A 27,548-nucleotide genomic window follows, 5' to 3' on the forward strand; every position below is an offset into this window, starting at 1 on the left:
GCGGCGCGCTGCTCCGCACCTTCGCCGTTGCGAACGCCGCCGCGCCGTTGCGAACGCCGCCGTTTGGGGGGGGAGGCGGGAAAGGGGAGCGATGCGCGGGCCCCGCCCACGGGGGCGCGTCACGGCGGGGGCGGGGCCGGCGGGCGCGGGGCAGCGAGCGGAGCGGAGCGGCGCGCCGGGCTGCGCGCACCCCGCATACGGCCGCGGAGGCAGCGAGCACCATGCGGCCGCCCGCGCTCGCCCGGCTGCTGCTGCTCCAGCTGCTGCTGCTGAAGCTGCACCTCGGCAAAGGTGGGGCCGCGCCGCGCGTCCCGCCGCGGCGCCGGGGTGCGCGGCCCTGGCCGCCCGCGGGGTGTGCGCCGCGCCGTGCCGCGCCGCGGTGACAGGAGCGGCCACCTTTAATCCCTTGCGGAGGGGATTTGTGCCTGCGCGCTGCGCCGCGGCTGCCCGGGGGATTTGCCGCGTCCTCCCGCCCCCGCTCAACTTTCCGACCTTTTGAGTCGGTTCCCTTTGCTGGGGTACGGCACCGCGGTGTCGGGGCGCCTTGCTCGCCGGTAGCGGCTGCGCAGGAGGTCCCGGCATCGGGGCGTTTCTGCATTTCTCTTTGTCCTTTCGCGTTGCTGGTTTATACATCCTCTTTCTTATTTTTTCTTTTTTTTTCCCCTTCAGCCTCTCTCCCCGCTGCCTCTAGAGCAGCGCGGGGAACGGCCGCGCCGTGCTGCGCGGGGAGCGGCGTTGGCGGCCGCCCTCCCGCGGGGCTGCAGCGCCCCGCTGCCGCGCTGCCCCCCGCCAGCGGCCCCCGGGCCGGGCTGGGGCTGGCGGGGGGCTGCGGGGGGGGGGGTGCAGGCGGCGGGGCGCCCCCCTGACCCGGCGCGGCCCCGTGTCCCGCAGGCGCCGTCAAGGAGTGCGAGGAGGACCAGTTCCAGTGCGGGAACAAGCGGTGCATCCCCGCCATCTGGAAGTGCGACGAGGACGACGACTGCTCGGATAACAGCGACGAGGCGGACTGCCGTGAGTGCCCGGGGCGGGCTGGGTCGGGCCGGGCCGGGCCGAGGGCCGCCGCGCCGGGCATGGGGCGCCGCGCCACGCCGCGCCGGGCCGGAAGGGCGCCTCTCCCAGCTGTGCTGCGCCTCTTTTTTATGAATGAATGAATGAAGTCGCGCCGTGCCCCGGCCGCGCCGCGGATTGGCTGCTGCCGAGCAGCCGATCGGTGACGCGGCGCCGGTGCCGCCGGGCTCGGGGCGCGCGGAGCCTCCCCGCGCGGGCGCCGCGGGGTGCCCCGGCTCCTGCGCTGTTACCTCTCCGCTGTTTCGCTCCCAGTTCCCAGCCACCTGGCAGAGCATCCCTCAGCCCTGGAGCGTAAGAACATCCCTAAAGGAAGTTACGGAGCATGGCCGAGTCTTCAGGAGAAGCAGCTTTAATTGTGTGTGGGGGGAAGGGTTCGCGTTGCAAAGGCTGCAGCAGCCCCACGCGTCTCGCAAGCTGTCTCCCTGGGGGAACAGAGACCGAGGGAGCTGCAGGGTGTAGCACACTGCGCAAGCACTGAGCATTTGTAGGACAGAGCAACGTATCAAGGGAAAGAGTTTCTGGTTAGATGTTTTTCAGAGTGCGACTCTGCTGTGAACAGCTTCGTGGATGCACTGTTGTGTGGGATGATGCTTAGCGTGAGCTGTGAGGTTTGTTAGGGAGAGCAGGTGTTCCAGAACTCTTAATGGGATACTTCTCAATATAATAACATCAAGCATAAGACTTATTTCTGGTGATTTTGTATTCAGAGGGCTTGATGTGCTTTATACGTGTACAAGGTTATCATATGGGGAGTTTAGCAGCATTACTTAATTCATATACAATTACGATTTACGAGGAAATTGCTACCGTTAGTTAGAGGCAATTTGCATTTGAAATTTGTCAGAATACTAAAAACACAGGTGAGGCGAGGGCAGACTGAGAACTAGCTTGGACTTACGTGTAGTTGCAGTTGTGAAAAAATTCTCAGAAGTGCCTGAGTGTCCAGAAAGAGACACTGATCTGTGCAAGTGCTGGCAGTCTCTGATATCAGCAGGCTGATAGCAGTGCTTGTGGAGCCTCTGGTTAAAAGTCCTTTTGTGCACATTGCACAAACGCTGCATGAGCTGTAGGTGCCTTTGGGCTGTGCTTGGAAACTCCTGTTCCAGAGGGTGTGGGATCACAGCCGGAGCAGCATCTTGAGGAGGAGATGCGGCATCCCGTGCTCCACGCTGAACTCTAGGTCTTTACCCTGTGCTCCTTGCCGAGCCTGAAGGGCTGAGTGGATCAGTATTTGGTGGAGAGGAAAAAGAAAATGCAGATAGCCTGCAGGTGGTGAGCACTGCCCCCTGTATTACTTGCTGATAGGTTTGTCCAGAGTTGATAATATATTTGTAATAACACAGTGCTCCTTGCATATACCCGCACTTGTAAAGGCAGGATGGTCTCAGTGCCTGTAAAGTATCAGCTTACAAAACAAGCAGATCCTTGTGGTGGGCAGTCTATAAACACTGGAAGTTTTTGTAACCGAGAGTATCTTAAACAGTTCTGGAAGGAGATAACAATTTTTATTTTGTCCATGGAAAAAAAGCAGGGAGTTGACAAACTGGCAGTACTTCGTGTGCTTCCTACCAGAAGCCTTCCTCGCATAAAGGCCACTGTTGTTGGCTCTTCTGCGCCTCCAGAGCTTTGCTGGTATAATGTTGGCTTCTTTAAAGGCATTTTAGGTTAGAGGGAGAATATCTCAGTAATCATCCTTTATCATCTCCTTCTCTTCCTTCCCGAGGGTGCTTCTGGTTAGTCTGCCGTAGGGCTGATGTGAGAATGAACATGGCAAACTTAGGAAGTGAAGTGTGAAAAAGGCATCATCTCTGCAGCTCTTACATGGAGCAGGTTACTCAATACTGATTTCAAAGATGTGTTATCTATCCTAGGTGGCTCAACAACCTTGTTCATGGCAATCAGGAGGCCAAATTCTTTCTTAGTATGTGGTGGTTGATTTTTGAGGTTTTACATGTGGGAAAATGAACAAAATGAAAATAATCCAGTTTGGTTTAGTTTTCTTTTGAAGAAAATAAAAAGATAAAACTACTATTTAACATAGTTTTTGAACTTTATGTGGGATAGCTAATGAAAAAGCTATGCAATCTCTGGCCCCATGGCTCACTTGTGAGAGCAGGCTACAGAGCCTAGCTGTATGTGGTTTAGAGAAACAGGATCTGGGCCTCAGATGCTTTGTATTATCACATGGTGCTGTTTTTTAAAGATACTTATTACAAATGCAGAATAGGCTGTGTATATATGCATTGAGTTCAATTTAAATATCTTTACAATCTTAGCATGATTCAGGAAGCATCTTTAAGGTCGAAACTTTTTAAGAAGCTTCTTCTGGTCTTCCTCATTGGAGCAAGAATATCAGTTCTGCCTATGGTGGTATTTAAGTGTTACCACTGTCAAATTGAGTCCTTTTAGTAATGCTGGTGATTTAAAACAGTTAGAGGTCCTCTGAAAAAAAAAAATGCACCTCGCATTATGAAGACGCAGTGCAGAGGCTTTGGAGAGGAGCAAGAAAGTAAGAAATGTAGAAAGTGCCTTGCCTGTTGGGGAAAGGCAAAAAGGAAGCGAGTGGTTACAGGTAATAAGTAATTATAAACTTAGTTACTGCTTTACAGGAGCTAGACAGAAACAAATTCTGATAGCAAAGAGCCCTAATAAAGGAATCTACCAGAAAGAAAGAAGGCAGAGTACGGGTATCCATAGACATGTTGCTTGTGAAGTGTTAACAAGAAAGGAGGAAGGGATTCTAATTTGTGCCCATAATGGAAATATATAAAGCTGTACACAGATTGCTTAAATATAAACATGCCTTTTTTTTTTCCTGTAGCTTTTCAGACAGTAACTGCATTTTAGGGAGGTTGGGGGAGAAAAAGGGAATAGAGAAATTCCTTGAAATGTTCCTGTGTCTACTAGAACAGAACTTATCTCCCGAGAGAAAAGCAGTGAGTTATGATTTTAGACTGCTGGGAAAATGAAGTCTGTAGCTCTGGAATTAGAAACCTTGGAAACTTGGTACAGAGTTTAAATCTATACAAGTTTGTTGACTCTGGTTTATGTGAAATTAGTTTTTTGAGCTCAATCCAGTCTGCGTAGGCCTGACAGACAGAAACTCTGCAGCAATCTGCAGCTTGCACCGTCATGTTCCGTGCTATACCTGAACAACAGAAGGAGGATAAATAGCTCCAGGGCAGTTTGGAACATGATTTTTAGATTCATTTTAATCCTTCTCTATACAAGCAAGTGATGCTTTTTCTTCTAAGGAAACTGGAAAGCCAAGACTGAATCTTATAGTCCATTTCAGAGAATATTTGCAGATAGGCAGTCACTGAGGCTTTCTTTCCCTTAATGCCATAGCAGCAATAAAAACCTTATAAAACTCCAAAGCTATTTTTACTGCAAGAAAAATATCCGTTCACTGAAGCACAGTGCTTTGGCAAAAGATGACTCCTTGCTGAAGTAGCAAGGAGACCCAAAAGCTGGGACACTTTTTTTTTTTTTTTTTTTTTTTTTCCATATCTCTTGCAGTGTTGGCAGGTGCTGCAGTGCCAGGTTGGCCTCTGGGCTGGTGCCCAGGTGCCTGCATGCTCCACAGCAGGTTTCCCAGCGTGGAAACTCGTAGAAGGCTGTTTTGATGAGGGAACTGTTCCTAGAGATTTTTTAACCAATTGAACAGTGAGTTTCTTCTCAATTGCCATTTGGGCCAGCAGAAGATAAGGAAGAACTTACAAATTCCAGCAAGATATGTTATATTGGATGCAAAATAAGAGCTCTTAGTTTGATGGTTGGTTTTACAGACTTATATTTTTTAGTTGAATGTAGGTTTCATGCTATCCGTACCCACAACCAAAAATGGGTAGAAAAAAAATGGAAGACTTCTATTTAAAAGCTTCTTTGTTAATAAAGCTCCATATGGCAAATAGTCTAATTTCAAAAAGTCAGCAGTGGCTTAAACCAGTTACCTAAAATAACACACAAGCTGTGAGGCAACTTCAACTGTGTAGTATCTGCTTGCAGGGGACACGGTCAGCTGCAAAATTACTATTTCTCTTCTAAAGCTGCATTTTCCTACTTTGTTTTGGAATGTTTTCCATGTTGTTGCTCGCTGGTAAGTGCGATTCACAGGGGTGTTCACACGGGCCTGGAGTTTAGGGTAAATGCTCCCTGGTGTATCAGCGAGCTCAGCCCTTGCCCTGCCTTGGGGTCACGGAGAGTAATGCGGCTACACGGCTGAGTCAGGTCCCCTTGCTCCTCAGGGGAGGAAGAACTTCTGCTCTCCTGCTGGCTTCATGTAGGGAGAGTCTGCAGAGATGGTTTTTGCCCGCTGCCTGTGTGAAAGCCCAGGAGGCAGCCTGATATTCTCCTCACTTTTCAGTACAAATTTCACTAGAGTTGGAATTTGGGAATAAAAATAGCTGAAAAGCTTATTACGAGAACTCAAATCTGGATTCTGTGAAGAGTTAAATATGGCCTGAGTGACTTCAAAGCGGAGGAGTGTGATGGTGCTCAGTGCCTGCAGCATCAGGGTTTGGAGTGTGGTGGGGGAGACAGCAGGCAGGATTGCCCTGTGTGCTCTTGACTTCTTTGTCCTCTGTTATCTATTGCTCCAATTTCTTCTTGCGTTTGGTGTTGAGTCAATATTCTCTGTATTGGGTGATAGCTGCGTGTTACTCCAGAGATGCCAGTGTCTTTGGTGCGTGCACATTGCAACGCAGAGAGCTTTAGGTTTCCTTGACGTAGGCCTGGCCATATGCTCTTGCTTATGTAGGTGATACATAACTGGCTTAACCATCCTGGATTGAACTGTGTGGACAGCCAAGGTAGGGTCAAAACTGGTTTATTGATCTGTGCTCTACAGCGAATGTTGGCAATCACTTATCTTTGTTTCTTCACTACATTCTTGTTGCCTGTCCTGTGAAACCTAACTGGCATGTTTTTATCTGGATTACCCTCCCTCTGCTGCATGCAAGTATTCTTCATGTAGAAAACCAAGCACTAAGAGCGTTTGTGAAACGTGCTGTTCTCTCTTCCTGCATTTCCTGGCACACCCCCTCCAGGAATTTTAATAACTCTAGGTGCTAACTGCTTTCCAGGAAGTGGTGTTTTTCCATCATTCTGGTTCATGGTGTGGGAAAGATGTAGGGATCAGACTGGAATAGGAGCACTGAAAGTACAGAAGTGGGTGCACGGGGTAACGAGACTATTGAGGGAGGAGAACATGATTTTATGGACTGCTGCGCTATGGCAAGAAGGCACATGGTAGCTGTAGAAATAGCTGTAGGAAGAAGCTGTAATATGAAAAAATTACCTGAGGTCAAGGAGAATGTGAAGATTGGAAATCACAACTCAGTTCAATATAGAAATGATGAAAGTGCGGTCAGAACAGACAGGGACTTGGTTTGTTTATCAAAGAGCTTAGAGCTGTCATTTCAGAAGACTTAAAAATACTCTGTGTTTTGAGCCAAGGTAGGCAAGCTTTATCCAGAGCATTTTAATGTAAAATGATAAACCAAAAGTCTGTTGACCAGTTCTATTCTGTCTGTAGTGCTGCAGAACAAGAATTAGCATAGGTCTGAGACGTGATTTCTTACTGATTGTTGTGGTGGTGGAAGATGCTTTGGGTAATTTAGCATACATCAGAATGTTTAGAGATGGATTAAAATGACCAAGCTGCAGTTAGGAGACTGGGGGAACCAAATGTCATGTGTCTGGGACTGGAATTTACCCTGTGTCTGACACACCCAAGGTAAGGGATTGCCAGTGCTAGAAATAAGGAGTTTTCCTGAACGCGTTGTCTGCCTAAAGGAACAGGGAACACTCCATAGAGGCTTGAAAGTTCATTATTTTATCTGTTTCTAGTAGAGCAGTCAGCCAGCTTTTGTTGCTGCTAGCTTTTCTAATGGCACTGGCTTTCCAAATTTACACACGGATTGAATGCACCACCTCTTTGGTGTGTCTCAGAGGCTGTGATATTGCATTTGAGATACATCTGTGGTGAACTTGACTTGGTGTGAAATTCTCCTGGTTCTTGTACTGCTAGTTCATGTTCTGGCCCATGTGCCAGCCTTTTTGCTCCCCACAGCTTTCTCATTTACTTGCAACTCTTCTCTAGTAATTGCAAAAATCTTCCCAGAGCATGTTACTGCTGAGCTCTGCCCTACTGCAGCATTACATGCCTCATAAAAATGCCTGAAGAGCTCAGATTCTTTCTTTCTTTGTTTGTTTATTTTTGCTTTGTCCAGGAAAAAAAATCAGTGGGCTCAGTTTGAGTGATGGGGATGAAGATTTCTGTTGCTGCTTGTTTCCTTATGCAGTGGCACATCCTTGGTAGGAAAGCAGACCGCTTGTTCCAGTGCACTTTGCTTCCAGCGCAAACAGCTGGTTCTAGCCAAGGGGAAGCCTGTGCTTTTCTATGGTACATATTCAGGAAGTGTTAGAAATGCCGAGTGTAATTTTTCTAACTCTCTCTTTCCTTTAAAATTATTAATTCTTAAATAGGTGGAAAGGAAGGGGGTAAAAGGCCCTGTGACTTAATGCAAATCTTCTGTGCTGTGGAAAAGCTCAGTCTGAAATGCAACAGATAACGCACCAGTGAGGCTTTAAAAGTCACAGTAATGCTGTGAGCTGCTTAAAAAACAAAACTAAACCCATGCAAACTGAAATGTTGTCAGGAACTGTATTGGAAACTGAGAGAAGCCAGAAGCCTTTTAAAGTGGAGATGTGAGCTCCACCTGTGATGGTACCTGCTCCGCACCTGGCCCTAATGACTCCCCAGTAGACTGTCCTGCTCTCCTGGCAAGGACCCTTCTGCTTTTTGGAGAGCTGGGGCTGATCCAGCAGCCCCGTGCCGGGCTCTTCGCGAGGAGGTGAGCGAGCAGTGCTGCAGCTCTTCTGCAGACAGGAGCCGGCCCTCGGGGACTCACGGTCCTACAAGAAGTTGGTGGCAGAGCCAAGAATGGAGAGGAGGTGTCTGACCTACCTACATGGCACTCAATACGCTCAGCCATATTGCTTACTGCAGAGGTACCTGTCGGACTAGTGGAAGTGTTTCAATTTTCCCTCCGGGTTTCCTGGCTTTTGTGAGCTGAAGTTAAGACCTGGCAGTCAGTATAACCTTGCAGTTAATGCCAAGAGCGAGTGATAAAAACTAGGAGACAACAGGAGTTATAGTTGGCTTCGAGGAAGGCTGGTAGCCTTTGGGACGTAGCCATGTGAAGTGAGCTTTGCTGCTACGTTTTTTTTTTTTTTTTTTTTTTTCCCGTAGAGATGCTGCTTTGTTTCTGATGCATTGATATTATTTGTGTGCTGTTAATATTTATTAAAAGCTCTGAGAGCATGTGTGGCAACGTACCAGGACCAGAGCAGTGGGGACTCGCGTTTCTATGGCAGCAGGAGCACAGTCCTGTGCTTGCAGAGCCAGAAGGGCTCTTTTTGGCAAGTGCTCTCTGTGCCGTGGTTACCTTTTCTTTTTAAAGATAGATATGTAATTTAAAATCTCATTTATAAACGCTGCAGAATTCTGTTCGTGCTGGGTCAGGATTCTGGCTACTGTAAGTTTCTTTTTCTTTTCTGGCGTTCTAGCTTGGTTTCTGTAGCTTCTTTGGTCGGGATTTCCTTGATTTGGACAACGCTGAAAGGAGGGAAGAAGAAGAGTGTATATTAAAATCCTTTGAAATAGCTGGAAATTTCCTGTTGATTTCAGTTAAATTTGGAATAGACTGTGTTGTCACAGAGGCCTCTGCCTTTCCAAATAGTCTATAACACAATTTTTATCAAGTTTAAAACATGATTGTTGAACAGATTTGTGCAGACAAGTGTCATTAAACTGTAAATGTACTTTTTTGAGTAATTTAGATAACTGCTTAGATTCTTGGTTTTAACTTTGTTTTGTATTTTCACCATCCTTGTATTGTACTTTTGGGATGCTTCCTTCCTGGATATGTAATGCATAAGATGATATACACTGAGGTAATGTCTTTTTTCTTTCACCCTCCTAACTGAAATTCTTTGGATTCCCAGCCTCTGTCCAGATGTGGATTAGCTAGCAGAGATTTTCTGGCCATCTCTGCTTTCCATATGTAACTTGTAAGAGATTAAGTTATTTGACTTTTCAGTTTTGTTTTGTTTTTGTAGATACGTGTGAGTAGGGTTCTAGCTTGCTTTCCTGAAGCATTGCATGGGTCTGCTCCCACACCGGCTGCTTGGCTTGCTGATTTAGGAATGACAGTGTATCACTAAAGCTTGCTGGTTTCTTTGCATTTGCTCCTTCCAGATCTGATGCTACTTTGTGTGATCCGGGGAGCAGTTAAGGGCAGAAAAGTCAGAAGTAGCAAGAGTAGCAAGTGTGCTTGCAGTAGAAATAGATGATGGAAGATGGCCATTTCAGATGTAAAATTGCAGCTGTCCCTGTAATATTCTTATCCTGAATCAAATTTGCATGTATGAAACTGCTTATAAGCAAGATGAATGTTTCTTCGATAACAAATGCCTGTGTTGACAGACGGACACAGCGAGAAATTTGCCTCCTTCCTCTGTAACTGAGTGGTTCTATTCATGTGAGCATAGTTGTGTTTCTCTGATTTGTCTCGTTTGTCATCTAATGGCTACTTAGCACTTATATTTTCTATAAATCTTCACCGTACAAGTGGACTAAACATCTTACGGATGTGAAAACGGAGGCTTAGAGAAGTTACTCTTTGCCCAAGGCTGTAGAGTGATTCAACAGCTCATTGTGAACATCAGTGACTCATCAGGAATGTTCCCAGTTTCTTATTTTCTGGTCCTTTATCACATTGTTTTACACAGATAATCATGTTCCTTGGATTAAGTGACTGTTCAAGGGTTTAGCCTTGGTGTTTGTCATATCTAGTTTGTAAAATATTCAGAAAACTTCCAATGTTTAGACAGCTCACATTTTCAAAATTTTAGTTTGGTGTCGGGTTGAATGCAAGAAAATGCTTCAAGCAGATCACCCCTTTATGTCAAATCAAAGACCCACACAATAAGAACATTTGAGCATAAATACATACTGATGGTACTTAAATTACTTTCCATAATGGGCTTTATTTTTATACATTCTAACGTACCCCAAAGACAGAGAGTACAGCCTGCATAAAAACAGGCATTGGTGCAGCCACCTCGAGGATGTGGTAACAGCAGCGCCTGTTGAATTCTGCATAGAAATGCAAAACCTGAAGTTAAGGCAATTTCTCCATATTTCTGACTGTTGCTTACTAACCTCACAGAAAACAAGAACACATCTGACACAACCTGAGCAACCTGAATCCTCATCCAAGAAATTTTCACTATTAAGACTAAACTAATGTTCAAAACAAAACTTGTAGGCTTTACGAACGGACAAACCTTGAGCAACATCCATGACCACTTGTTAAACTTCATGTTCAACTGGTCAGAACTCCTGTTTCTGAGGCCACACCCAAGAGACTTTCAGTGCTGCAGAAGGCTCTTCGCGTTTCACTGGAGGCCACTGTCTCAGCCAGGTTCCTTCAGCTATCGCTGTGCCCACCCCTGGCTGTCAGCTGAGCGCTGCTGAAGGAATTCATCGCTCATGCACCCTTGCCTTGATGTATTATTTGTAAGGTGTCCTAGGCTGACAAGGAGATGGGCAAGAGATGAGGTGCCTGGAGAAGTCTGATTCACTATAGTTACATATCTTATTGCTGCCTCTTTTACTTCTTCCTTTCTTCTCCTAAACAATAAAGGTACAGTTTACTCTGTAACTCTTAAATTTGCCCAACAATAAATGTTTTCAGCTAGTTTGGTAAATTGGGCTGCACCCTAAGCCTGGTGGCAATATTGGGTGGCATTTAAATTAGCTGGGTGCTACTAGGTGTAGCACCTACAGGGCTTGTAATGCGGTTTAGCAGGAGTGACTTCCAGGGGCACCTTTCTGTGGTGGATGGCTAATAGTCGGGTTCAGAGGGAGGCTGTAGAGCACTCTGCCAGGATCACATCGCGCATCGACACTGTGTGCTGTGCTTCAAGGAATTGCTCTCTCCTCAGTGAGTTCTGCTCTCCTTTATGTGGGAGCTCTTCAAAGTAGAATTTTGTCCTATTTTTCTCAAATAATGCATCATATATATTTGTTCCAGGTGCCAGTGCATATTGGTTAAGGGTTAAGGAGGTGTGTTGACAGGTGCCAAAAAAGATCATGTCTGTCTGCTTCTTGAGCGTAAGTGATTGCGGCGTGACTCTGATGGCAGCGTGGCACTTGCAAGAGGAGCAGTGTGGAGCAGGGGAGCGATCCTGGGGCCTGCAGTGCAAACGCAGACACTCTCTTCTGGAGGGGCATGATAAATAACATAGTTAACTTTGCTTCATGGTTGTGGACTTTGTGAAATGAAATACGTGCCTGAGCAATGCGGGGCCTTTCCCAGACTTGCACTCAGCATCTCGCTGCCTTGCTAGCATCCTTTCCCTTCAAGTCCTTCTGCATGAATTTAGCCATTAATTCTGCTGGCCCTGTTTCTCAAAGTGCCTGTCCTCGGCAGCAAGGCACAAAGCCTTTAACACCTTCATTCACTCAGGCATTGAAGGAGACTCTGCAGAGCCGGGCTCACAGCAGCAGGCATTTCTTCCTGTTTGATTACGCACAAAACCACGTGAATGCTGCCGGCCGTGTTTTGTGTGAGTACTCGTAGAAAGGATTAATAGCTTCTGCACAAATGCTGTACTTCAGGCTGCTAGAAGCTGCGAAGTTCACCCTGCCGAGGCCTATCAGTTCACTTGCATTATTTTTAAACTTTGAGAAGGAAATCCAGCTTGAGGCAATGCTATTAAGGTGTCGGTGCTGGAGAGACTGGAGCTGTCATGGAGCTTCACACCTGTCTGCTGTTGACTCCAATTCAGTTCAGGTCAGGTGTGCTCCAAATTGTTATGTCTGTTATGAAGTGCTTGGGCAAATGATATCCTAGATGAAGTGTGTTCGGGGCGGGGGGGGGGGGAACAAGCTGTCACCTCTTGTTGAGGAGGTCTGATCCTCGAGCTCAAGATCAGGACCGAGGCATTAACGCAGTGCTGCAGGAAATGCTGCATTACTGCAGCCAGCGTCGGGTCCGTGCTGGAGTTAACGGAGACCCCGGCGATCAGCACAGCGTCGGAACGTTCCAGGGAAACTGGAAACTGCACTGGCCTTTGGGGGGACCGTTTTCCTCACTTCTCGATGCGATCTGGGTAGCTGTGAAAGGGGTTTCCATGATAGTAAGGGGGTGCAGTGCTCTTTGTTACTGAGAGGTTGCTTTGCTGTACCATGTTGTTCAGGCTTTCCGTTATATCACGGCGTTAATTTTAGAGTGCAAAAAAGATGCTTCTCTGGCAGTGAAAGTCACAGTGGGGGAAGAACAGCCAAGTACAGGACCTAATTTGCCTCCTTTACTTCCCACCAGGATTTTTTTTTTTCCTTCCTGCGGAGGAGTGTGAGTTTGCACGTGGCGTTACAAGCGCGTGCAGTGACGGGCTTAGGGCAGTTTTGCCACATCATTTTTGAATAGTGTTTTCTCCCTGCTGCTTATTTATACCGAAGTCTTCAGGGGTTTAGGCTTCTTGAGGGGTAAAGAAGCAGCCTGATGAGACCTAGCACAAGAAGCTAACATTTCCAAAAGCTGTTCTTTCTGACTGCACTACACCTGCAAGTGCGTGTTGTCTCTGCTCGAGCTAGTCGGGGTGAATTTTTTGCAGATGAGGCTATTCAGTTACATCAGCTTGACCTTTAACATGGAGCAAGGGCATGCATAAACATTTTTTTAATATGGTAATCAGTTGGGACTATCCATTACTCTGTTTTGGTTTTTTTTCTTCCCTTCTGCTGTTATGGTAGCAGAGATTTTTACAGCAGTTTAACATACAACAATCTTGCAGGTTGCACTGTCTGACACTGGATAAATTAGCTTTGATAGCTGGGAAGGAGAAAAGATTTGTACCTGGATGCTCTGTGCAAGTGTGGATGCTCTGTGCAAGTGTGTAGATGTGTTCATGCACCTGTGTGAGAATTATATTTCTGGCTGAGTATGAACTGGAAGATCCAGGATTTCCTTTCATTCTAAAGTGTGAGAAATCAAACCACTAAATGACGAGTATCCCAGGATTCGCGAAAGGCATTTGCTGTGCGTTCTGCTCTAATTAATCGTGGCGTTTTGCACGGTTTCCTTGCTGCTTCAATCTACAGACAGTACTGTTTCCCAAAGATGAAATTTGAAGAAAGAAGCCGCTTTGTGGCAGCTCAGCCTGATCTCATCACCGATTTGACATCTCTGGGGAAGTGCTTGTCTGCTATGTCAGACTGCTGACTGACAACGTGCCCCTGTAACTTCACAGTGCAGGCCTGACCTTCCCACCACCGGCGTAGCTATGTGGAGCTGTGGAGCTGCTGGTGTGGACCCAGAAGGGATGAAAGGCGACAGTTTTGGGTTGTCCCTTCAGTTGTGCCAAGAGAAGAGGCTCGGTGAGCCTCCAGCGGGCCGAGGGCATGGCCTCCCATCTGGGCAGAGGTTCACCCTGGTACTTCCATCTCTGGAAGGGAGCAGTGTTGTCGGGGGAATGTGCTGGGCATCCCACCTTTTTCTGATATTTCAAGGGATCTGTTGTCCTTTGCAGCCTTAAATAGACACAAGAGACAATGAGGAACTTTTCAGAACTTCAGAGTCAATGATTTCAGCCCTAGTTTCTTTCAAAAAAAAAAAAAAAAAAAAAAAAAGTTTTCTGCAGCAGTTCTCACTAGAGTATTGCCCTGTTTTCTTTCAGCCTCCAGACATGCTCCACCAACAGAGCCCAATGGAGCTCCATTCTGACCTAGAAAAGGTCAAGGTCTGATCCTGGTCCCTGCTGTGCTTTCTGTAATGGTGCAGGTTGAAGTGATTGCTGTAGTACCATAGACAAAAATAACAGTGTGCTGGAAGACAAGTGGCTTGCTGGAGAAATGCTGTGTTTGATAAGTAGTCTTTGACCACAGTCAAGAAGTTTTCTCAGTTCCCACCTAGTTATGTCCCGTGTTGACCTCACAAGGGAGGGAAGGGGTTGCAATTCCCAGGCTGTCCGAAGTTTTGTTCCAAGTGATGATTAACTCTTCCGTAGTTCTGGCTTAAAAATGAAAGCACGTTGCTGGTGCCGCGCAGCCCGCAGGAGCACTGTTGTGTGAGGAGTTGCTGCAGGTGAGCTGTGCAGGTTGGAGATGGGCAAGGTAGAAGGTTGCAGCTGGATAGCTGGAGCTCTGGCATGGGAAGAGCTATAGTGTCGTTCCACAGCCGTGAGAATAGAAATCATCCAGACTTTACAGACCAAACGACCGCTCAGCATCCAGTGTTTTTTTGCATGTGTTCTCCACGTTTGATCTGCTGAAGGAACACAGGCATAGTTTAACTTGTAATATCTGTAGTTTGAAAATGATCTTGCTATTAATTTGAGGATTGTAAAATTGATCTCTGTCACCTGCGACTGGCGAGTCTTTATTTTAAGCTCTGCGCAAGGGGTTACGTTCCCTCAAGCAGGCTGTGTGTTATTCATACAGTGAAAGCACGTGCTTAACCTTCCCATCTGTTTGATTTTGGAGCAGGACGACCTGAAGATCCCCGTGGTATTGGTACAATGGATAGGACTGAATTTGCCACCAGGATGCTAAAACAGCAGGAAATCTCAACCGCTGACAGAATATTTAAATCGTATTGAGAGCCCATGGCTGGCAGCGAAATCCCGCCTGCTGCTTCGGCTTGCCAGTGCCTGGGGTATTCATCCTCCCCTAGACCACGAGCACATCAGCAGATTTCTCCCGGCTTGGCCCGCAGTTCGCAGCCTTATCTCCCAGAACAGATTCGGGCCGAGGGAAACGAGCGGCGTTTCTCAGGTCGCTGGAGCGGCGGTGCGCAGGTGGTGCTCCGAGCACGGCACGCTTGGAGTCTCGCCGTCCCTCCCGAGTTCGTTATACCCTGCCCGCGCTCTGGCTTGGAAAGACACCTCGTGCTGTCGCTTGAGGTGTCACTTCTCTGACAAAAGTTGGAGTTTGTGTTGCAGTTTAGATACACTGCACATCATCTAAAATGTATTCAACTCACTGACGAAGAAAGAAAAAGCTGCTGTTTGGAGAGGCTGTTTCTCCTGCTACGCTGCAGGCTGTGAACTCACGCCGCAGGGCTCTTAGTGAGTTCAAAGCAAGTTTATTGTTGCTGCGCAAGTGTTTGTGTCTCTGTAAACTGCTTTAATTCAGTTACATCACAATTGTATCTTACATCCTGCTTCTTCAGTTCCCAGTCCTCAGGTAGTATTAGTAGCACTTTCTGGAAATATGAAGCTTTTAAAACACTTCTAGATTACTGGATTATTCATCTGGTTACAGTAAATGGCCAGGCAGGATTGCATAAGGTGCGCAGGTGTTCTGCCTTTCTCTCCCGGACGTGCAGAAACCTATGGACGCAATGGGGATTTGTTGAGCTTTTGCCAGCTCTGACTTCTCTTCAAACAGCATCGTGTCTGAGTAGGTGAATCAGACAAACTGCCTCTGCGCTTTCCGACGTGCTGTCGTGCCTCTGCACGAAGAGCAGGTCGCTGTAGTTCAGTCCTGCTAGACCTACTGCGTCGGGCTAGGAAGGCGGCTGGAGGTTAAAATCGCAGAGCTCTTGTAAGGAGCCTCCTGCCGGCTCGCTCGGGCTCCCTGCAGCCCTGGGGCAATGTTCAGGGCTGCGTCCTGGGTGAGCTGGGACCCAGGCCTGCGAAGGGTTCCCAAGCCATCTCTAGCAGTGGGGCTTGGGTGCTTTGGGGGATTGCATCGGCAGGTCTCCTCAGAAAAGCTGGCCTCCTTGCACAGCGTGCTTGTGCAGGAGCTTGCCTGGTGGGGCTCGGACATGGGGAGGCGAGGGAGCCTGAAGGAAAGTAAAACATCAGCAAGGTGAACAAAAAGCCCCTTGTGCAAGGCCTTAGGGAGCCAGCCAGCAACTTAACCGAGTCTGAACTTTGTCGTTTTAAGAAATGGAGCTTACGACGTCTGTTGAGGAACCGTGCCCAGTGTGGAGAGCCCCTGAGGGGGGCAGAAGGAGGAAGCGGTGGCGAAGGTGGGCTGCAAGCTTGCTGGGACGGGTCCCGGCCCCGGCAGGGCCAAGCAGCAGGTGCACAGCAGGAGAGCGGGCGCCTTTGCACTGGTTTGTTCTTGCTCCTTCCTGCACAGCTGGCTTTGGGCGTGCAAGACTGCTGCTGTCAGTGCAGGGAGCTGGAAGGATGTGACTGGATGCCAGTAAGGGGTTATTCTGCTGCAGCAGGTAACAACAGGAAAATAAAAAGGTCTGACTTGCTGATTTGGCTGTGGGGCAGCAGGCCCCAAAAGTAATATTTAGGATATTCAGTAAGTGACCTGTATCTTTAAATTAAAATTGGAATTCTCATTACAGCCATAAAGAGATGCTGGATGCATAGCTCTTTTCAAAATTGGGCTATTTATTCAGACAGGGGCAGGGACTTGATGTAAAATACCTTTTATTTTATATTGGTGCCTTTCCAGGTTTACACAGACCAGTCCCTTCAGCTCTCTTGCCCCCAGTTTATCTACTTGTGAGATGGGAAAATGCTTTGTCTGTATTTTTGTAGAGGAGTGCAGTCCATGTATGATCGAAAGAGCAGAATGGGAGCTCAGGAATGCTGTTTAGCTTGAAGGATATGCTTGCAAACAAAATCAGCAAATTGGCATTTGGTCACGAGAAGCAGCTTTCAAGTGCAGAGAGGCGGACTTCTGAATCCAGCAAGAATATTGAATGCAACCCAGATGGCATCCTGGGGGGAAGTTTTGTGGCATCAATTAGCTTGTAGGTGACTGTGCTTCCAGCCAACTGTGAGTAATTTGGCAGCTTGCCACCTGACTGTTAGTGAAAATTCAAGAGCGATGAGATGAAATAGAGATCCTGAGAGACAAAGAGAAAGATGTCTTCACTTGAGAAAAGAGATTTGTGGATACTGTTTCCTAAATGATTTAAGCTGTCTGCTCTGCTACTGCTGTACATCTCAGCTTCATTTATATACGTTTCTCTGCCACATTTGTATAAATAAACCCTTTAGAACTTTTACTTTGTTCTCTCAAATTTTAGTTGCTGTAATTTATTCCTTGGAAGGAGTCTGCAAAATAAAAGGGCCACAATCAACTGGACCAGTGTTCTCATAGCTGTAAAGAGATGTGCTTAATTTAACAGTTCCCTCTGGAAATGAGTTTTTTACCTAGATCTTATGACTTGGATATTTCCACTGGTTAAGACCAAATGAAGTTGTTAGACTCTAGCTTCAAAAGGAGCTACTGAATCCCAGAAAAATTGGCTGTAATGTAGCAGATTGTAGTTCTGTAGCTTCATATCATCCTGCTGAGAACTGAGTCAGAAGAGCAGTGAGAATAAACACCCAGTATGGGGTAGCTGTGGGAATGTGACTCCTAATTTAGGATTGAGCTGGAATCAGTTTTTGGTGACTGTTGCAAAATTTGCATCAGCTTACAGAAGTGTTTCTGCATGGCTTTTTAAAAAAGATTAATCCTTTTTAAAGGGACTTAAATAATCTCTGTCTCAGGTGCTAACATTTCAAGTGGTTTTTGCATCTGCAATCAGGGATAATTAGGTTTGTAGAGCAGATGTTCTGTGAAACTGCACTGCAGTAGGACAGGCTGTTTCTGGCTGCAGTGACTTACTCTTTGGTCACTTGTTTCCTTTTATATAGGAGAACTACAAATTCCCAAATAGTGTACTGTATCCAGTAAGGACCTTAAGATCTCGTACTAGGTTTAATTGGTAAATGTTTTGCTAAGATCTTTAGAAGCAACAGTTTAGCCCCAAGAATTTATTTTAGCTGTTTTGGTACTGAGTTTTTACTTTCCACTGAAATATGTTGTACTTTTTCAAAATGAGCAGTAGAAGTGTGTGCAACGAAGTAATGATGGTGAATATTTAAACTCTGTTCTCCCAAGGCATAACAAGGGCTGGGGTGGGGGAAAGGAAAGTGGAATTGTACTATTACTAGATTGCATTCTGTTGTGTGCTAACGGGTGCCATGCTGGCTGGTGGAGGAAGAAATGGGATTTTGTAATAGGCAGATAGAAGCAAGGATACAAATAGTGAATATGGACACAGGAGAGAGTGACTTAGGACTTGCTTTATAAACGCAGAATATTCTTCATGGCACTTTTTGGTCTGGAGATACCATTTTGCTCAGTTTTATCACATCACACGAAGTTAAATATTTCTCCTAGTGTAATTGTTTGCTGTTAAAAGTGCAGTATTTTGCTTTTGAAAAGTGTTACATGGAATAAGCTATTAAATGGAGGGGGAGTTAACCAAAAATTTAAATTTGACTCTTTTTAGTGAACGAATAACATTATGAGAAGATGTTCTTTCCCTAGTGGTGGAAAGCATGCCTATTTTTCTGAGACAAGAGTTTAAGCAGCTGGTCTTCTGCCTTTCAAAGCCACCAATTTGCTTCTGTTCCAGAGGTGATGGGGCTCTTTCAGAAGTAAGTTTGCTATGTCACTCCTTCTGGCATTAGTCCAATACAGTGCACTAATTCATTTTTACGACTTCAGTAAGATTTGCTATGACAAACAGTAGCTTCATGGAAGGAACTGAAGATACAGCACTGCAAGAATAACTTTCAAGGCTTCACAGGAATGCACATATGGAACCCCCCCCCCCCCAGTGCTGCACATTCAAAGCTATGCAGTGGGAGATTCTGGGGGAGATGATTTGACCTGGAAATCAGAAATGGACACTAGTTTCTTGCTTCCGTCTTAGCGTTACTGAATTGGGGTCAGGCACCTTGCAACACAGAGCAACCTTATCTCCAGCTTGAAGTCGATAGAGATTAGCAGGAATTCAGTATTTTCGTACATCCAGTTTGTGCTTGTTCATTGTGACTTTGGAAGAAGTATATTCAAGCACTCGCAAGCATTTTACAAGTAAAACAAATGCATGATCTTATTTTTAGATCTGATTTTTTTTTTTAATGCTGGCTGAAAGAGCTTTATCTCTCTGCTTTGCATAAGAATGAAGCTGGCAATCAGATCTTTATGTAAATAAAGCTTGCAGCACACTCAATCAATATTTTGTTTGCAGGTGTAGAATAAAATCACGGAAGAGCCAGATAATTGTCACAGTTAATGCTGATCTTACAGCACAAGTCATGTTTTTAAGGATCATCTGAAGTCTAAGTCTGTACAAAATCCTGGTCAGGTTTTCTTTTTTTTCTCTTTCTTCCGAAGTCACGTTGTTGCAGCACTCCTCCCTTCTGGGGATTTTAATTTTCATACTATTTCTGGCAGAATCAGGTTTGAGAGTTGCATGTTTCTCCTCTTGAAACACCACGGGAGTTAGAAATTCTGATGCATGCTGCCAAACCCATCTGAGTGACTTTCTTCTCATCCTCACTAGAGGATGCATATTTCTTGTCCTGATGCACAGGATGGTTTAATTCCTTCCTCTCAATTATTTCCAGTAATTTTTGCAGTGGTCTGTCAGCTGCGGTGAGGGAGAGAGAGCAAGAAATATGGCAGGGAATTGCTACACATAAGTTCTGTTGCTAGAGAAGTTCAAAATCTGGTGGTTCTTTCCAAAGACTCCCCTCTAGACTCTCAAACACTGCGGCAGGGTTTTGTTCCAGGGGCACTGGATGAACTGTCAAAAAGTAACGTGCTCCAGTGCTTTTCCCATGCAACCAGGGCTGCTGCGAGGCGGAGAGGGAGCTGTGCGCTGTTGCCTCGTGCTGCCAGCAGCACAAAGATCTTGCAAGGAGCACTGGAATATTTTAGTACCTGCTGGGACAGTTCTGTTTTCTTTTTATCCTTGAGGCAGAAGAGCCTCACAAGCCTCTAAGGCACTTACAATTTGGAAACTCAGCTGTTGATCATCAGCAGGAATAGCTGAACTTTTAAATCTGATGTAGCCAAAGGTTCCTGAGGCTAATACAGTGATTTCGAAGGCACAGGGATGTTTCCTGGTACAAGATCGTTAATCCTCTGAGTAGACAAGACCTTGATTTAACCTCTGAGCCCTCTACAGTGTTTGTTGCCATGTTGATGTATTATTGGTCAGTATAAGAAGTCCAATTTAATCCTCAGACAGAATTTGAACTTGTAAAAATAATAAAATTATGAAGGAAACTGTCTGTGTGAGTTTCTGTTCCCCTTTTAGCTTTGAGGTTCAGTGCTTCCTCTTCTGTATTTGGCTCGTGAGTCTGTCCCTATCTCTGCTCATTTGGTGGCATTTGCTTGCATATTCTGCTAGCTCACATTTTGCCATGATTATTGAAATTAGAGGGTTTTATAAGCAGGAGGCATTTATTAAAGAAAATTGCAGTTATGAAAAGAACAGAAACATTCCCCAACTGCTCAGCTTAACAAAATACAAGCTACAGGTTTGTGTCCTGGATGTCTTACTAATTCAGGCAGTCATTTTTGAGATCTTAATAGAGTTTCCATGAAGATAATCATTTTTGCGATCCATTCTTGTTTTCAGACTTGGTTGAAGTTAATCAGCTGGTTCAGCTTGTGGATATTAGCAAGAGGGGGAACAGACAGAAAAAAAATAGGATCACATCATCCTTGTTTCTTTAAGACACCAGGCTACAACCAATACTGACTTCTACTTAGCTGAAATGCCTCTGTAATTACCTGGGGTAAGTTCTAGATCTGTAACACAGACATCTAGTGGCTGAACACCATACTGCGAGCAGTGCTGTCACTGTAGCATGTCATGGGGGGATCCTGGCTCCCTCCAGGAGCAATGCAGGAAAGATGCTTCTAAGGTAGGAGAGCTACCAAAGCCCAGAGCTCCAGAGCTGGGCCTGCTTCATCAGTGCAGTGTCCTGAGCAACCTGCTCTAGGTGACCCTGCTTGAGCAGAGGAGTTGGACTACGTGGTCTCCAGAGGTCCTTTGCAACCCCAGTGATGCTGTGATCGTACGCGCTCCGTAGAGTGGGAATGGATCTAGAAATACCAGGAAGTCGGTAGGTTACCAGTGGGAGCAGTATTATATAACCTATGTAACTGATCCTTTTTATAGAGAAATAGATGGGTAAATTCAGGGCTTAAGGTTGCTATAAGAAATGAAGTTTAGAAACAGAGGCAAACAATGAATTTTTGGCATGAGATGTTAATTGATTTATGTGGTACTGCCAGTATCCTTTCATTGTTCATCTGTGTATCATCCATAAATGTTTTTCTTCATCTCATTTGATTTCTTCTTATATTTTATCTTCATATTAGATTTTTTTTCAGATTTTTTTTCACGTATGTACAGATGAAATTTTGTTTATCCCTGAAGTGTAGGTGTCACATAATTGGCTCAAGGGGAGCTTGTCAAGCTGCTGTGAGGTGATCCAGACATGCCTCAGCTGCTGTTGGGATTGAGCAGCTACAGGCACAGTTTCTGGCCTTAATTCCGGAGCATTTGCCTTGAGGCCTGGCTTGGTGTCTGCCCTCTGGCAGCATTGCCCAGGCAATGAAGTTTGTACTGTTTCTCCCAAGTCTCTTGCTTGGCTTGTGATTATTCCCTTTGGGATCACAGAACAGTTAGGATTGGGTGGGAGCTCTGAGACTGTCTAGTCTAACCCACCTACTCAAGCTGGGTCACCTAGAGCAGGTGGCCCAGACCTGTGCCCAGCTGGCATAGCCAGTTTGAATACCTCTGGGACTGGAGACTCCACAGCTTCTCGGGGCAACTCATTTCCTCGACCTGCTGGCATTGCTCTTCCCAGTGCAGCTCAGGATATCACTGGCTGCCTTAGCCACAAGGATTTATTGCTGGCCCATGCTCAGCTTGGTGTCCCCCAGGACTCTGCAGCAGGTCAGCCCCAGCCTGTACTGGTGCATGGGGTTATTCCTCCCCTGGTGCAGGACTCAGCACTTGCCTTTGTTGAACTTCATAAGGTTCCTCTCTGCCCATCTCCACAGCCTGTTGTGGTCCCTCTGAATGGCAGCACAGCCCTCTGGTCTGTCAGCCACTTCTCCCAGTTCTGTATCATCTGTGAACTTGCTGAGGATGCATTTGGTCTCATCATCCAGGTCATTAATGAAGAGGTTAAACACCTCCAGTGACTGGCCTCCAGCTGGACTTCGTGCTGCTTATTGTAAGCCTCAGAGCCTGGCAGCTCAGCCAGTTTTCAGTCCACCTTGCTGGCCACTTTTCTTACCTGTACTTCATTAGCTTGTCATAGCAGGGAGCTGAAGATGCTGGCCTTTTCCTAGGATTCCTACCTACTAGTGGTAGTGATGACAGAACATGGATGGCTTAAAATACAGTAAATTCTCTGAATCTTTAGTGTGGGTGAGAATTCTAATTCAAGGCTGTTTCCCCCACCTAATATTCAGTAGCTACTATGATGCTACAAAATATTGTTTTACTTTGAAATAGAGAACCAGCCGCTATTCCTGTACTTTGATACAGAAAAAATTGAAAGGTAGGCAGAGGTTTCCTGTAAAATACTCTTCTTGAGCAAAGTCTTGGAATATGTCTGTTCATGTTTCAAAAATATATTTTTGTATGTTTTTCTTTTTTTGGGGGGTGGGGGGGTCCAAACTGATGAACATTTCCTCCTTTCTTGTTCAGCTGAACATTTCAAATGATTGGACTAGGTACAAGCCCTTGCATTTTGGTTGATTTTCCTGTTTTTATTTGGACTGGAAAACTAGTGTGCTTTCTTGCAGCAGAAATGAAATGGCAGTTCCAAGGGTGAGACTGAGAGGGGAATCAAGTGTGCACTTGGAGTTTTTGTTCATGCACACCAGATTGCGCCTGCATGTCGTGAAGTATTGTAACTTGGCATTAGAACTAAGCAAGAAATGCTTAGGGAATGTGTGGAGGTTTTTTAAGATTTAAGCAGATAAGTTGGTAATTACTTCAGAGAATGATAGAAGCCTGTAGTGTGATCACACTATTAAACTGATGAAAAATGTACCTTTGTATGTGACTAGTAGTGTCATACAAAAGGCATGCAAGGCAACCTTTCTGCTGGTGGAGCTCCTCTCAAAAGAAGTGCTTTGAAGCAAGTACTAAGAATTCAAATTTTTGGTAAGGGAGATTTAGACTAGACATCAAGGAAAACTTCTGAAATGTGTCAGCAGTGAAGCTGTGGTATGGACTGCCTAGACGGAATATCTGTCACTGGAGCTTTTAAGAACAGATAAACTTCTGTCAGGAATTGTGCAGGTGCTTTGAACTCCTGCCCAAGGCAGGATCCAAGTGGGGAGATCTTGCAGGATCCCTTCTGCCCAACTTTGGGTATTCCCCTTTGCCAGTAAGGAAGGTGCGACTGGTTAATCCTCCTGCTTCTTATTCGTTTGTGTCCAGGTTAAGACGAGATGAACTGTTTGGCTCTTGGGTGAGCAATTAATTGTTTGTATCAAAAGTCACAAAACTGGCCATCTCGGGGTGGGGAGGAAGTCCCCTCCTGAAGAAATGAGAGTTGTCATGCTTTGGAGATGGCAGGTTTGTCTGTGACCGCTGCAGGCAAGCTTGCTTGTTCGAGGTAAGCGCAGCTCTTCTTTAGATGCTGCAGTTGCTCTGTCTGTTTTAATGAGTTTTGCAATTCATCAAATCCACACAAAAAAACCCACCAAATCCTAGACACCTGTAAAACACATACTGTTTTCAACTGATGTTTATTGTTGCTGTAGTTCAGTATATATATTTTTTAAGAGTGCAATAAATATGGGATATGTTTTTCTTTCTAAGCTTTAAAGATCCCATTTATGAGAATATAACCTGCAGGATGAGTCTATTTCTCGTTCAGCAACAGAGATCCAGAGGTAGGAGATATTCTGACACTTGAATTCTGTGGTATGGATGTGCTAGGAACACCTAGTTGCAAAGTAAGTGGGGGCACAACTGTGAGAATGATAAAATCGCAATAATCTCAGAAAATAAGCGTGTGTGGGACTTTGATTTCACTGCTGGTGGACGAAAAGGAAAAAAGACGTAAAAGTCCACTCTGCTCATTGAACAGCAAATCCGGTTGCATTTGAATCTGATGCAGAGGCCCTTGTAATTAAAGGTTATAGGCCTTAATTCAGTTCAGTAGAAAGGCCGTATTGATGGTAGGGTTTAATAGATTGAATTCAGGGCTGTGCATGTTTGCTGCGACGCTCCAGCTAAGGGAGCTGGTAACTCCATGCTGAGATTTCCTGGTGCCTGTCATCGCATTGAAATGCTTTTATTAAAGGAGTTGGTGCTGCTGCCATGCAGCCACTTGCAGGGTTTTCACAGACTGGTTATTTTGTAAAGATCATTTTCTTAATTGATATTTTGCCTAGGACTGGTATGTGTTTCCTAAAGAAACTCTGGATGCAAAGCCCTAAAAATAGCCAAAGACAACCGGCTTCTGGGTAGTTTGCAGCCAGTTTGTGGCCTCGGAGGAAACAAATGCGTTTGTGAGCTTCTAGTGAGCCAAGCCAACGTGTGACTGCACCCAGTCTTCTACGTGTTTCCACAGCCCCAAGCTTCACCTACCCCCGTAAGCCACCCACACTGCAGCCACCCTGGTTCCTTCTCTCCCCCTGTTCAGACGTGTCAGCATGGCACTGCGTGCCCCTCTGCTGGGCATGGCTGCTCCAGGTGAATCCCACAATGGGATTTAGCCTATGCATCCTATGGTAGCCCATGGCTTGGCTTGGCGCCGCAAGCAGCCTGAGCTCTTCTAGACTCTGCTCAAGACACTGTGACGTGAGAGAGAGCACCAGAAGCTCAGAGTGTGCACAAGTGCCTAGGATTGATAGTTGAATAAATCACTGTCCTGTTGCAGGTTTGCTTGTCAGAGAAGGCTAATAACAGCACTACGTGCAGTGAGAAGTGGAGATGTAAATCACTGGCAACGTATGGGCCTACTGGCTTTTGAAAGAAGTGGGACTTGAACTGAGCGGGAATGGCTGTGATGTGATGACCGAGCTTTCACTGAGCTGGGGTGAGGTATCCGTGTTTTGCAGCTTTTTAGAGATTGGTTTTGAACATGGCTTCAGCTGTGTTTTTATGTGGCTTTGGACAAATCACTTAAACCATCTAGGCATTGTTGCCTCAAATGGCAAAAGCATTGACATTTACAACCTTTGTGAGCCATCCCCAGAGTAATGGATGAAAATTGCTATTTAAAATGTAAGCAGTGTTTATGATATGTTCCATCTCATTTGCTTGCAAAGCAGCCACGCTACCTTGAGGTCTCACAACTGCCAGAACTGTGGGAGGGAGCTACCATGTTTGCCTGCATCAAGGTGGCCCTGAATATTACATGATCTGTAAATTCTTAGAATTGATTTAGAAAATTATTTTAAATAGGGTTTATTTTCATTTGAAATTTGATGGCGTGCAGGACGTCACCTTCTCTAATGGACTCTCTGAGATTTAAATACTGTTTAGGAAAAAAAAAAGTGTAAGTACTGATAAGCATAACCAGCATGAACAAAGCTGGGGATGCATAGGAAGACAAAATATGTCATCTTGCTTCCAAATAACCCTTTCTCTGTCTTATTTGTGGAATTCCTGTGGATCTTTGTCTTTTTCCTCCTATTTTTAAGCAAATTCTTTCTGTACCTTTTCATTATAATTGCAATGTTTTATAATAAATAATATAAATTATTTTTTAGTTACACGTATTGAGAAAGAGCCTTAAAATGAAAGACAGCAAGATATCTCAGGAAGAAAAATGTTATTAATGGAAAGGTAATTTAAGTTACTACAGATGGGTAAGAATTTACACATGGACAGGTCCTGAAGATCAGCTGATGTGCCAGTGTTTCAGTAGGGAAAGATGTTTGCCACCCTCCCTGACATGCAAGTCTAACACAATGTTTAGATTTAGATCCTCAGAGATGGGGCAAGAGAAAAAAGTCACCTTGGAGTCTCTTCAAGATGGCATCTGTCTTTATGCACCTGTGTACTTAAAATTAGCAGTCCAGACTGAACTCAGTCTATCATACTTGTTTGTGAGTGTGCACCTTAATTCTGGTTTGCTGGCATGTAACTGTCCTTTTGCTGTGCTGCTATGGAGTTGGTGTCCTCCTGTTTGCAGCTGCCCTGCTTCCAGCCCCACGCTAATGTTCAGCCCCAGATAGTTCTTGGAAGCAGTAAATTTTGTAGCCAAACTCTTTCACGTATACGGAGTTTGTGTTGAAATGGTTATTCAGGCACATCCTCAGATACCATACCGTCAGTGTTGCAGTGACTGGAAAATCTTGCATCCTTGTTCTTAGGCAGTTACACTAGAAAAATCCTCAGTCTGTGATTCTCATCTCTTCTTAGTCAGGGGAGTCCATGGAAATAAGAGGCTAGTAGAGCAGAGCAGTGAACATGCATTAGGACAACACATTTTAGAAAACTGGCTTGGGGTGGTACCACCTGGCAGTTTCAGGTGGGATGAGGGCACTGCTGTGTCAGGCACTCTACAACCACATATTTAAGACCTTGCCCTGAGGTTTTTAATTTTCTGACAGAAGTGAGAAGAAGCACAGAGATGCAGTGTCTTATTTCATAGAAATAGATGCAATAATGGCAGAGGAATGTCCGTGAATCTCAGCGCATCCTGCTGTCCATGTGGCCCTCTGCTGTTTCTTCTTCAAGCCTCTTGGATGTACTGGTAGAACCAGCGTGTCCTCCATCTCTTCTCATTGCTGGAAAACCTTGCATGGCAAATGTGGTGCAGTTCAACGAGTGACTGGAAACAGCTGTCCAAGACTGTCCCTCAAAAGCTTGTTGGGTTTCGCCCATAGGTCAACCTGGTAGAGATGGAGAAGAACAGCAGGGAAGGGTTCTTGGCAGAACACCAGGAAACAAGTGTGTCGTCTTAGACCAAGCACTGCCACCATAAAACCTTTGCACAAAGCTAGGAGGAAGATGTTGAGGCATTCATTTCGATTCCTTAAGCCACAACGGCTGTCGGCTTTTGTTAGCGGGCTTCACATTATCCCATAATCCCTTCAGACACTTGAATTTGTCCTGCTTTTTTTGTTGTTTTTTTTTCCTAGATGGTGGGGGGGTTGGGAGGGTTCTTGTTTCAGAGACAGTTGTGGTCTTTGAATGCAACTTTTTACCCTAATGTGACAAAAAAGGAGGCCCAAAGCCAGAAATAGCATGCTGTGCTGTTTATTGCTTGATTTATTTGTGGCCATGTCTGTCACACAGATGCCAACATGTTTTATCTTCATTTACAATAACCCAAAATGTTTCACCTGGACTGATATATAGTCCTAGACTAGACAGGGGGTTTCCATGGGGAGATTTTTTTTTAACGTGTAGCTTGTTGCTGTGATTTTTAACCCCTGCCTCCCTCCCTACCTTAAGTTCGCTTGTGAAGCTGTGCATGTTTTCAGTGAGCAGTTCAGATGATTAAAAATAGCTGCTTGCGGTGCTTAGCTTCTGTGCAGTCTTTTATCAGTAGTGCTTCTAAGAGTACCTTGTGTTTGGATGAATGGTTTTAAATAGAGTGGTAAGAATTGCATGGCAGACAAATCAAACGGGCCTCTTTCACAGCAATTTTGT

General features: G+C 45.5%; 1 protein-coding gene across 1 annotated transcript in view; it reads left to right on the top strand.

The window, feature by feature from the left end:
- The first annotated feature begins 221 nt into the window (after positions 1-221).
- LRP8 (LDL receptor related protein 8) overlaps positions 222-27,548 on the top strand; it is a 169,426-nt gene continuing 142,099 nt past the window's right edge. Inside the window, exons 1-2 of the mRNA XM_062581114.1 lie at positions 222-291; positions 892-1,011. Coding sequence (XP_062437098.1) covers positions 222-291; positions 892-1,011 — 190 coding nt within the window. The remainder of the gene's footprint in view (positions 292-891; positions 1,012-27,548) is intronic.

This window comes from Rhea pennata, chromosome 8 (assembly GCF_028389875.1).
Source record: "Rhea pennata isolate bPtePen1 chromosome 8, bPtePen1.pri, whole genome shotgun sequence".
In the NCBI taxonomy this organism is placed as follows: Eukaryota; Metazoa; Chordata; class Aves; order Rheiformes; family Rheidae; genus Rhea; species Rhea pennata.